This window comes from Dreissena polymorpha, chromosome 13, assembly GCF_020536995.1.
Source record: "Dreissena polymorpha isolate Duluth1 chromosome 13, UMN_Dpol_1.0, whole genome shotgun sequence".
NCBI classification, from domain to species: domain Eukaryota; kingdom Metazoa; phylum Mollusca; class Bivalvia; order Myida; family Dreissenidae; genus Dreissena; species Dreissena polymorpha.
Window position 1 is genome coordinate 8,245,771 of NC_068367.1, and position 13,253 is coordinate 8,259,023.

Sequence of the window (13,253 nt, forward strand, 5' to 3'; positions counted from 1 at the left end):
AATAATTGCACTTTTATACGTTTGTGCAATAATTCCGTAAAGAACTGCTAAATAATCGACAAAAAAACAACAATTGAACATACCAAACAAATGCTCATCATTTATACCTTTCAACAAACGCAATATTTAACAAACAAACCGACAATCGATTCAATTAAAAGCCGGCACAATTTAACAATTAAAACAATTACATACATTGGTAACATTTGGTAAGACGATAATGGTTTTCAATTAATTTCATGTAATCATCCATAATCAAAAGCAATACAAAGAAACAAACCGACAACACGATATATCATTTTAAGCACCTTTTTTTCCATTATAGTCAATATATATTGTCACCAAACGGACCGCTAGCTAATCTAACACTCGCTGTAATCAATTAAGTTTTAAAGAAAATATGTAATAATTTGTATGGCCGAATAAGCCTGATTTGGGGCCTAATAAGCTTGGGGCCGAATCAGCTTGAAATTTCGGACAGGGCCGAAAAAGCTTTGGACCGAAAGAGCCTGCTACCGGTTGAAGCACAGGCCATTATTTTTTTAAATCAAGTGGGGTCCAGCAACTGACTTGAGCTAAATTTTAGGTTTAATTGAGCAACATTAAGACTTAAGTGCGGCGACTCGTATGTAATACTCTTTTTTCGCTTATGGGAGAAGTTATTTTACGGATCAATATATATTTTTTTGTTTTCAGAATATCTTGCATAGTGGTGATTTTTTTGGTAAATTAGTGTAAATAAGTACTGCATTTGTGCCTATTACATTTACTACAACATTTGCCAATAATGCAAAGCTAATTATTTTAATTAATAACTGATTACAGGGACTGGGCAATAATAAAATATCAGAGGGACTGGACAAATACGTGAACCGGTGAAACGTTCTGGTTATGTATACAAACAAAACAATCAAAATATATTTATTTTGTGGTTTTTCTAACAATAGCGCAGACTTTTGCTGTTCGAGTTTTGGTTAACTCGTATTTTCTTCAATTTTACAAGATGACAGTGAATGCACGGTTTATTGCTTTATTGATAACTGTTACACAACAGTCACTTATTAATATCTAAGTCAGAAGGTGATTTTTCAAGCAGTTCCGTAGTGTAGTGGTTACACGCTCGCTTCACATGTGAGAGGCCCAAGGTTCGAGCCCCAGTATTTTCAAATTATTTTATTTGTGTGCTATGTTCTTTTTTGTTTTGTTGTAGACATTTTAAAATCCATTTTACTACAATTGGACCTTTTTATTAAAATTAATGGATGCCGCGTGGTGACAACGTTAATTAAAATGTCACTTAAATATCTTATAAAAAATACACGTGATTTTATATTTACAAATAAATGCAAACAACACATATATTATCCATGTATTTTATGGTTGTTTATCATAGGCCTTGAGTACTATCCCTACCACATATAGAGCGCAAAGCTCGACACATATTATTGATTGTAACAAAGAGTTGCGATAAAGGAAGCAGCCGCTTATCAAGGAGGAGCTGTGTCCCAGCAATCCGTTTCCCTAAAGTCAAGCACTCCTCAGAGTGATTTTTTTAAGAACCACATATAGAGCGCGAGGCCGACACGTATTACTACCAAGGTGGAATGGATCCTTTTGCATTATCCGACCATTAAGTCCATAGTTATCTTCCTTAGAAATTGAGAAATTTTGAAATCCTTGTTCAAAGTCCAAAAATCGTCATCCTTTTCTTCCCAAAAATGCACATTTTTTTTAATCAATGAGGACCAAACCCAAACCCAATATGAGCAATATAGAATAAAACATCGTTCCATGTAACTTCATTGATTGCCTTTTACACTGAAATTCCCGACGCACTTTGATGCTTTGCATCAATACTTATCTTGTAATTTTAGTGTAAAATGTCTTGAAATACTTCCAGCATGAAGTGGTGTGTGATGAAAACAATGTATATTTACTACAATTTGTAAATTAAGAATAAGTTTGTTGCAAAGTAGATTCAAAGTGGGTGGTTAAAGTGGTATGGTCTCATAGTTCAGCAATTGCCTGTTTGGAATACTGAAGAACAGTTGTAACAGGTTTGTATTTTAATTTCTGCATCCATTTTTTATTTATTTTATTGAATTAATAATTGTCATTATCATATTTATGTATTGTCACTGGGAAATGTAAATGGATAAGTAATTGTAATGTTAAGGAAAAACTACACCATTTGAATTATTATCGCTGTATTTTATCGTTATTGTCATCTTAAATGTTAGTTATACCTATTTCTGGTAAGCATTGAACAGATTTCTTTCCCCCATATTTAATGAGAACTTTTATATTGATGAGAAGATCCTTTGGAAAGAATGTTCTTCATTATCGCCTGCAAAAAAGGGAACACAAGGAGATTATCTGATGTACCAAGTTTTACCCTGCACGAGCAGGCCAACTTAAGGGGAACAGGAGTGGGAAAACTGCACCCTGACCTTGACCAAGAAGAGCTGGATTTGTTGAGAGGTGAAATTATACAGCTTATTGCATTATAAAGGCGTCACACTTCCAACCAGTCCATACAGCCAAATGAGACCACGTATTGTGGTACATTTTCAAACAGTATTTTCTACCAAACGTAATTTCTTTTAATTATATATGAATATCGTTAAGTCGCATGTGATCACATGATTATAATTGCTTAAATTAACAAACAAAAGCAACAAGCAAACAAACTTGATTTAAATTTATATTTTTTATAGCAATGAAATTTCCATTACAGCAATATTGAACACTTATGTAATAAAATATCTTTCAGGACCTGATCTCAAATGAGATCATGCACGAGGCGGGCCTCGCAAAGGCCACGACAATAGTTTTCAGACCTGATCGGCTGGTGAACTGCTCTATGAAGGGTGGTTCAACCATCCCTACGGGGGGAGATTCGAGAGGGTCTCCCGATTGCCGAACGCTGCGCCATAGTTCGTATGATTTTTTTTAAGGGAAAAGTGGGCTTTAGATATATATGTGTCATATTGCCTCCATATCCATTTTGAAACAAACATAATGCAATTAATTCAAATTTGACTCCAGCACATAATCTGTCTTGCGTCAATTTAATGCTACTTCTCTTATTTAAGAGCTACACACACATTATGTGTGTGTATAAAAAAGTTTTGGAGAATTACTCACATAGGTAGACCAAAATAACCGCAGTATACATTAAACTTACGTTTTGAACGATACAAAAAATCAAGCCACAGTAATTTGCCTCCTTGTTTCAAAAACTTCTTTTGAAAACCTCATGTAAATGAAGTTACAATGTGATACATTAACTGATTATGTTGATGTAAAAGTTTATACCACCAAAATTAAGTCATTCAGATCAGACTTGATTTTGGTGGAATACACTTCTACATGCATTTTTAATACTGTAATGTACAGTAAGATCTTGAATTGATTGTTCATATAAATTTCAGATGTCATCTCCAAAAAGTTTGCCCTGCCCATCTCAACAGTGGAAGAACAAATGAGATGGGCCTTAAGGAGGCTTCGTGTGATGAACAGCGCGGAGAATTAATGAGATGAATTGTGTAGTGCTGAGCAACTTTGTTGCGTTTGTATATAGGAGTAAATATGTGTAAAGGGCTATTCCATGAAAACATATGATAAGGGTTCCTAAATTGCGTCATTTTATAAACCCGGTACCACCAACACAGTTTAACACACTTATTATTAATTTTATCATGCTTATCACCATTCACTAACTGAAACTGTATACATCATGGTTCATACCCCTTTTCCAGTTTTTACCAGTGGTGGCCCTCATATGAAAATGTTATTGTGTCCTACAGGTTTCACCGGAGGGGCCTTATGGTTTGCGCTCCGTCAATCTGTCTGTCTTGTCAGTCGGTCTGTCAGTCTGTCCGTCACACTTTTCTGGATCATGCGATAACTTTAAAAGTTCTTCATATTTTTGAGGAAATTTGAAACATGGATAGATTGCATATGGACATTATGCTCGTCATTTCATTTGTTCCTACGTCAGAATTTCTGGTTGCCATGGCAACAAATAGACTAGAAATACTGCTGAAAATGGTGGTTTTCTGGATCCTGCGATAACTTTAAAAGTTCTTAATATTTTTTCATGAACCTTGCAACATTGATAGATGACAATATGGACATTATGCACTTTATTGCATTTTGATCCTACGTCAAAAATTGTGGTTGCTTTGGCACCCCAAAAAAAATCTGAAAATGATGGAATTTTTGACAATGGTGGAGCCGGTAGGGAACATTTTGCTTGACATTAGCCTGGTTTATTTTAATTTATTATGTTAAAAGTGCTGTCATATTGTGATGATGTATCTGGGTAGATTTTTCCTGGTTGTGTTAAAAATGCACTGTAAAAATGTTCACATAAGTTGGTTTTAGCTTCACTGGCCAGAGGCGAGCGGGGCTCATGTCATGGTCCTGTGTCCGTCGTGCATGCGTGCGTCTGTTCGTGCGTCCGTCCGTCCGTTAACTTTTTCTTTAAACATCTTCTCCTAAACTCTTCAATTCTGATGAAATTTCTCAGGAATGTTCTTGGGGTGAACCTCTTCCAAATTTGTTCAAATTATGCTCCTGGGGTCAAATTTGACCCTGTCCCGGGGGGTCAAAAATTGAAAATTTGCTTATATAAGGCCTTTTTTGTGAAAACTTTAAAAATCTTCTTGTCCATAACCATTGGATCTAGGGCTACCAAATTTGGTATGTAGTGACATCTTATAGTCCTCTACCAAGTTTCTTCAAATTATACCCCTTGGGTCGAATTTGACCCTGTACCGGGGGGTCAAAAAATTGAAAATTTGCTTTAATAAGGCCTATTTTGTGAAAACTTTAAAAATCTTCTTGTCCATAACCATTGGGCGTAGAGCTACCAAGTTTGATATGTAATGACATCTAAAAGTCCTCTACCAAGTAAGTTCAAATTAAACCCCTGGGATCAAAATTGACTGTTCCCCAGGGGTCACAAAATTGAACATATGCTTATATAAGGCCCATTTTGTGCAATCTTTAAAAATCTTCTTGTCCATAACTATTGGGCCTATTTCTACCAAATTCGGTATGAAGTGACATCTAATAGGTCTCTACTTAGTTTGTTCAAATTATGCCCCTGGGGACAAATTTGACCCTGCCCTGGGGGTCACAAAAATGAACATATGCTTAAATAAGGCCTATTTTGTGCAAACTTTAAAAATCTTCTTGTTCATAATTATAGAGCCAAGGGCTACTAAATTTGGTATGTAGTGATATCTTATAGTCCTCTACCAAATCTGTTCATGACCTGCAGATGACCCCCTTTTTATTTTCAGGTCACCAGGTCAAAGGTCAAGGTCACGGTGATCCGAAATAGTAAAATAGTTTCCGGATGATAACTCAAGAACGCTTGATCATGAAACTTGATAGGTACATTGATCATGACTCGCAGATGACCCCTATTTATTTTCAGGTCACTAGGTCAAAGGTCAAGGTCACGCTGACCCAAATTGTAAAATGGTTTCCGGATATTAACAAAAGAGCGCTTAATGTATTATGCCTAGGATCATGAAACTTCATAGGTACATTGATCATGACTCGCAGATGACACCTATTGATTTTCAGGTGACTAGGGTAAAGGTCAAGGTCACGGTGACTCAAGTTAGAAAAATGGTTTCTGGATAATAACTCAAGAAGGCTTACACCTAGGATCATGAAACTAAATAGATACATTGATCATGACTCGCAGATGACCCCTATAGACGTTCAGGTCACTAGGTCAAAGGTCACGGTGACTTTACACAGTAAAATGGTTTCCGGATGATAACTCAAGAAAGCTAATATGACTAGGATCATGAAACTTCATAGGTACATTGATCATGACTTGCAGATGACCCCTATTGATTCTCATGTCACTAGGTCAAAGTCAAGGTCACATTGACAAAAAAGTATTCACACAATGGCTGCCACTACAACTGACAGCCCATATGGGGGCATGCATGTTGTACAAACAGCCCTTGTTATATTTCGAGATGATGCTTTACAAAGAAAGATGCTACTATTGTATTTGTTATACATGTGTGAAAGGCTCTTAAGAAGGAACCAGAGATTATTAACCCTTTGCCAAACACTATCAGAATTTTACAGGTTTGTAGCTGACGACTTTATAGATAATTGTGATCAAAGGAGAATTGCTCAAGATGAGCAATTTCTCCTTTTATCACAATTATTTCTACCCTACCTGATCATTTCCTTCAGATTCCATTACAATTTAATTGTCGTCTGCAACCTCTTTCAAATTGGGAAAGTCCAAAATGTGTCGTTTGGTAAAGGGTAAAGGCATTTTGTTTCATATGGGTCTTGTGAATCTGTTTCAAATCAAATGCATAGATTTGATCTTCAGCATAAAAATATGTGAAATAGAAAGAACGACAATATCTTTTGGAGAGATAAATGTACCTACGTTATAAGCAAAGGACTTGTGCAACAATTCCCGGGCTTTTTAGTATGTTTAGTTAACACGGTAGTTACTTTTCCATATATAAATATGCTCACCCTTCCAACTTTAAGCGCCCAGTGGGACGAGGGATAGAAAGAGAAAGTCACATGCTTGAGTACATTTCAACCCATGCGCATTGCACGTTTTTTTTTCGCATGAAAAACAGTTGAGCGATACAGGGCCATCATGACCCTCTTGTTTTTCCGGAGCATTACTCTTAATCTACTGAAGAGATTAACTTGACACTTAAACAGATGGCAAGTAGGAGAAATGCAGAGACTAAGAGCCATAACTCTATCTACCTTAGTTTTTGAACTATCTCCCTTAATTTAACTTCAAAGCAAATTTTTGTCCAGAGCATAACTCTAAATCTACTGAAGGGATTTACTTGAAACTTAAAATATAAACATATGGCAAATAGGAGAAGTGCAGTGACTGAGAACCATAACTCTATCTACCTTAGTTTTTTAATTATCTACCTTTATGTAATTTAAAAAATAATTTTTGTCTGGAGCATAACCCACATGTACTGAAGGGATTTGCTTTAAACTTGAAATATAAACAGATGGCAACTAGGAAAAGTGCAGTGACTAGAAACCATAACTATCTACCTTAGTGTTTGAATTATCTGCCTTTAATTAATTTCAAATGAAATTTTTGTCTGGAGCATAACTCTAAATCTACTAAGGAGATTTACTTGAAACTTTAAAAATAAAAAGATGGCATGTAGGAGAAGTGCAGTTACTAAGAACAAGAAATCTATCATCTTTAGTTTTTGAATTATCTCCCTTCATTTAATATCAAAGAAAATTTTTGTCCAGAGCATATCTCTTACTCTTCTAAAGGGATTTACTTAAAACAAGAAATCTAAAGAGATGACAGCTAGGAGTAGTGCAGTGAGCATGAACCATAACTCTTTCGGCTGTAGTTTTTTAATTATCTTCCTTTATTTTTATGCTCCCCCTAAATTTGTTTTGGGGGGAGCATATGGTCGCCGCTTCGTCTGTCCATGTTTGTGTCTGTCTGTCTGTCTGCCTGTCTGTCTGTCCGCCCGTGCACAATATTTGTCCGGGCTATTTCTCAGCAACTAATGACTTGAATTCAATAAAACTTTATGGGAAGCTTCACTACCAAGAGATGTGCAGATTATCCGCCGGATTTGGTCGGATGATTTTTCACAGAGTTTTGGTCCTGTGAAATTTTGAAATTTTCCATTAACTGTGCATATAGTGCAATTCTTGTCCGGGCTATTTCTCAGCAACTAATGACTGAAATTCAATGAAACTGTATGGGAAGCTCCACTACCAAGAGGAGATGTGTATATTATCAGCGGGTTCTGGTCTGATGATTTTTCACAGAGTAATGGCCCTTTGAAATTTTCTATATAACAATTCTTGTACTCCATCCACTGTTCCCTCAACACGTTACCTTTTATCTGAATATATTGTGCAATATTGTGACACAAGAACTTTGGAGAGCATCACCCGTCTCCGACGGTCTCTTGTTTTAGTATTCTATTTTTTATTTTATTTATTTATTTTATTATTTTAATTTGGTTTCATAGTAAATATTTTAGCTTGTCATGTGCCATGTGTTACAAATATTATTCTACTTTTTAAAACAAATGTTGACATACAAGCAAACACATTTCGACGGGGATTTTGCACTACTGTGACAAGCTCTTGTTACCAGAAAGATGTAAAATAATATTTTGTTACAATGGTTAAAGGTCAGTCAAATGAGCAAAATTTTATGATCCCTTAAGGGAACATAAGACTCACAAAACCCCACTTAAACACACTTTTGTAGACAGAACTGTGTTTAAGTTGGTTTTTGTACGCAAATCAACCACTCGGTATTAATATGTGGGTTTCGGTAAGTTGGTTTTTGTGGGTTTTGTTAAGTTGTTTTTTGTGGACTTTGGTTCGTTGTTTTTTGTGTGGTTTTGTATGTTGTTTTTTGTGAGCTTTGGTAAGTTGGGTTTTGTTGGTATTGATAAGTTTTTTGTGGTTTTATTGAGTCTTAGTAACACACAAACAACAAACTTACCAAAACCAACGAAAAAACCAACAAACCAAAACCCACAAAAAAGCAACTTACCAGAACCAGACAAAAAATAACTTACAAAAACCAACATATATGTACCAAGTGAGTTTTTTCTGTGTTTTACTCTGTTTTAACCAAGTTGGTAAAAAGACCCACTGTACACACAGAAAAAAACAACTTAAAAAGCTCACGAAAAAAAACTGACCAAAACTCAATAAAAAACAACTTACCAAAACCAACAACAAAATCAACTGACCAAAACCAACATATGGTACCAAGTGAGTTTTTTCTGTGTTTTACACAGTTTTAATCAAGTTGTAAGCACAGAAGACCCACTTAAACCAACTGCAAATACCGCTTGGTTTAACACGGATAAAACCCGTATTTTACTCGAGTTTTACACATTTATTTGGGAAGTCGCTTTCCGTATAGTGTCATGCTTAATAAAACTTATGTAAAAAATTAAAACCAGTTATTATATTTTTACATACAGTGTTTGAACATTACTGCGCATCATGAAAATGCATTCAAATTAATGTTGATAAACTTATAGATTGATTACAGTCATGCTTTACTTTAACCAATATTCACAAGTGTAAACAGATAGAATACAGAATAACTAGTCCCGCTCACAGTTTTCAATACATGAATCATGTGCTATCAGCAACATTTCAAATTACTTTCCTCATAATGTAATCCATGTCCGTTTAAATAGTGCTTTGATGGTGAAATGCAACATATTTTTTAATAGGGAAATGGCTGTTTTTGACAGTTTTGAGCACAAAAGTAATTTTTAAACAGTTTAAAACGGCAGTTTTTTTTTTATCGCGGCCGTTTAAATTTGTGAAGTGTACATGTCGAAATTGTGAAATGTTCCTCCACGGTAACAATCAGTAACAATGCACATTTTGAATTGTCTCCCTTTATCACACTTAAAAAAATTGAAAACCTGGTTTTGTGACAATATTGTCCCTTGCTTAATTCTCAACTTCAAGTTTTCAGAATGATCCTTTTGGTCTCAGGTGAGCAGCTTAGGATCTGTGGCCATCTTGGATAAATTATTAGCTATTGACCAAACTTGCCAATTAAGGCTGAATCTCGTCAATAACCTGTTTAATATGCTGAAACTTGTCAGGAAACTGTCTTTTTTTCCATGGGCTCATTTTGACAACCAACCATATAGTCATTAAATGTTATTCCTGCCAATTAATGCGTTAAATTTGGGCGTTAACATTGACATTCAAAACATTGACTATTTCTTACACTTCACGCAAGTTTGTGTTTGTAGCAGACAATGTGGACGAACTTCCTGACTACCCGACGATTATGCTGGTGGTAACTAAGGACCTTTTGCCACTTGCAGTGGTCGAAACCACATGTTTTTGTCCCCTACCGGTGTCATCGGCCATCGGTCTGTCACACTTTTCTGGATCCTGCGATAACTTTATAAGTTCTGAATAATTTTTCATGAAACTTGAAACATGAATAGATGGCAATATAGACATTATGCACGTCATTTCATTTTGTTCCTGCGTCACAAATGTTGGTTTCTATGGCAACAAATAGACTAGAAATACTGCTGAAAATGGTGGTTTTCTGGATCCTGCGGTAACTTTAAAAGTTCTATATATTTTTTATGAAACTTGAAACGTGTAAAGATGGCAATATGCTACGGCAACACATATAAAAACATATTCTGACAATGGTTGAATTTCTGACAATGGTGGAGCCGGTAGGGGACATATATTCCTTGGCAATTGTCTTGTTCTATTTGCGACTACGCAACCATCACACATGTGCAAGAAATACATTTAAACAATAATTATCCTAAATAAAGAGGTTTTAATAATGCAATCTGAAAACAGAGTATCTTTATAAAAATATATATAATTGAATATTAAATTTTGGGCTAAACCAATTAATTACAGCTGAACCTTTATTAAGAGATACATATTCCAAAGAATACATTAAATTTATTATCTAAAATGACGACACATTTCTTTTATCAGTTTAGTTGTAAGTAGGGATAAACAAAAAATAGGTCTACACTGTATGAGATACAACAGCGCACTGACTCATTACAAAGTTTGCACATCTAATCTGTTTCCGAAAATAGTTTGATATATAATAGCCTAATGAAACAAATATACTGTATTAATGAAACCCAATACTTAGATACCTGGTTTTGCATGAAGGAAGGGTTAGCACAAGGTAAATGTGGCTTAAGCTATTTTTGTCAAGCGTGCTGTAAATCAGATAACTCTTAAGGTATCCTAGAACAAAAGCATTCACCAATGGTGACATGTTGTCAATATACATATGGATCTCTGAAGAACATTGTGATGCATGCATTGATTTTCTTTGCAGAATAACGCTTTTTACTCACCGATTTTCACTCAGTATCCTCGAGAGAATTTTCGATCATTGGGCAGTACATTTGCACCTGGAATAACAGAAGGACATAATTGGGTCTTCGCCTATGTTTCCAACAGTGAAGTTTATATTTTATTATTCCTTTTAAAAATTGTATATAGGGCCTTAACAAATTGTGGTTCGGTTAACATTTAACAAAGGGTAGGTCGGCTTATTATTGTTGTATTTTATTTTTTCGAGACAAGGTGCCTGTTTTTAAAAATCATTCTATGCTAATGGTTTTCACATAATACCTGTTTGTACACCATATACATTTTTTCACGTTATTGTGTAGTGTATTTCCGCATTGATACGCATAATCCCGTCTCGATCGATTCCTTAATACATCCGTAATAACTATACGTCCTATCTATTACTGCATATGCTTACTCCTTTTCCCGTCGCTACTCATTACCTGATAATCCCGTATATTCCAGTTTTAAACAAAATTCTGGAAATTACGATAAAAGTTATCAACAATTTCAAAACACAAACATTCGCCATTTTTCTAAAGTATCAAAGTTGCATTTGGTACTATTTAAAGTTGTGAACGTTTAATCGGAGCGTTTTTTTTTGCACAGAACACGCGTAAACCGCCTGATGGAATGTTGATGTTTTTATACAACACAAAATACACCCACACTTTCCATGCGACGTTCTACATGTCTGCATAATTTTCGCCTGCTTTTTATTGAGACAAAGTATACAGAAATCATTATTTTACGCTATAATTTGTTAATGTCGCGTTAGCATTAAAACTCTGAAGCGCGTTTCGGATTACAAATTGAATAATGCTCAATTGAGAATCAAACGAAACATTTAGAGTTGTGCGTTATTAACTCAACGATAATTTGGTAAAGCGCATTACGTGTCGAATACATTTTTGACCATATAGTTCATGAACTGTACAATACCCACGAGGATTTCACCCGGTTGCGATCATCTCTCTTCAAAGTAAGTGGCCGAGATTGCTTCGTAGAGGTTAACACCTAAGGGACCGATGAGTTTGTTAAATAACAAAGCCAACACACTGCCATAAAATCACACACTTACGAAAATTACTCCACTCGTCGTCTGCATTATTTTACTGCAGGTATAGGTATGACTGCTTACGTGTGTTGTAGCTCATTCAAAGCGTGCGCTCTTATTAGCCAATATCTATTTTCCAATACATCGACGATCCGCCTTAAGACGGGCTTAAGGGCGGTAAAGAGATACATGACGTAATTGACAGAGTATCATAAATCGGCTCTCACATTTTTGCGGCTAAGTCGATATCACTTTGATATTTATCCTACTGGAAAAAGAAAAAAAAAGTTTAGGGTCTGCATGGTCAATGAAAACTGTAGGGTCATCGCATGTTCTTAGGTAGGGCGGGTGACCCGAACCACAACATTTGTTTAGGCCTAGATGATATTTATTGAATTTTGTGGAATATCAATTTTAATTCACTTGTGATCATATATTATTTTTCTTTGATCACAAGTGAATGGAAATTGATCATCCACCATATCCTACACATTTTCTTGTAATGCCCCCCTTCGACGAAGAGGGGCTATATTGTTTTGCACATTTCGGTAGGTCAATCGGTCGGTCCGTCCGACCGTCCACCAGATAGTTTCCGGATGATTACTCAAGAACGCTTAGGCCTAGGATCATGAAACTTTATAGGTACATTGATCATAACTGGCATATGACCCCTATTGATTTTGAGGTCACTAGGTCAAAGGTCAAGGTCACAGTGAATCGAAATAGTAAAATGGTTTCCGGATGATAACTCAAGAACGCTTACGCATAAGATCATGAAACTTCATAGGTACATTGATCATGACTCGCAGATGACCCCTTTTGTTTTTCAGGTCACTAGGTCAAAGGTCAAGGTCACGCTGACTCGAAACAGAAAAATGGTTTCCGGATGATAACTCAAGAACGCTTACGCCAAGGATCATGCAACGTCATAGGTACATTGATCATGACTGACAAATGACCCGTATTGATTTTTTGGTCACTAGGTCAAAGGTCAAGTTTACGGTGACTCGAAACAGTAAAATGGTTTCTGGATGATAAATCAAGAACGCTTACGCCTAGGATCATGAAACTTCATAGGTACATTGATCATGACTGGCGGAAGAGGGGGTATATTGTTTTGCACATGCCGGTAGGTCGGTCCGTCCGTCCGTCCACCATATGGTTTTTGGATGATAACTCAAGGACGCCTAGGCCTAGGATTCTGAAACTTAATAGGTACATTCATCATGATTGACAGATGACCCCTATTGATTTTGAGGTCTTTAGGTCAAAGGTCAAGCTCACAGTTACT

At 35.8% G+C, this 13,253-nt stretch overlaps 1 protein-coding gene across 1 annotated transcript in view; it reads left to right on the plus strand.

Annotated features, from left to right (window-relative positions):
- The window catches only part of LOC127855131 (uncharacterized), a 188,405-nt gene that overhangs the window by 19,512 nt on the left and 155,640 nt on the right, over window positions 1-13,253 (plus strand). The window contains exon 3 of the mRNA XM_052390515.1: window positions 10,889-11,012. Within this exon, the coding sequence (XP_052246475.1) occupies window positions 10,889-11,012 (124 nt within the window). The remainder of the gene's footprint in view (window positions 1-10,888; window positions 11,013-13,253) is intronic.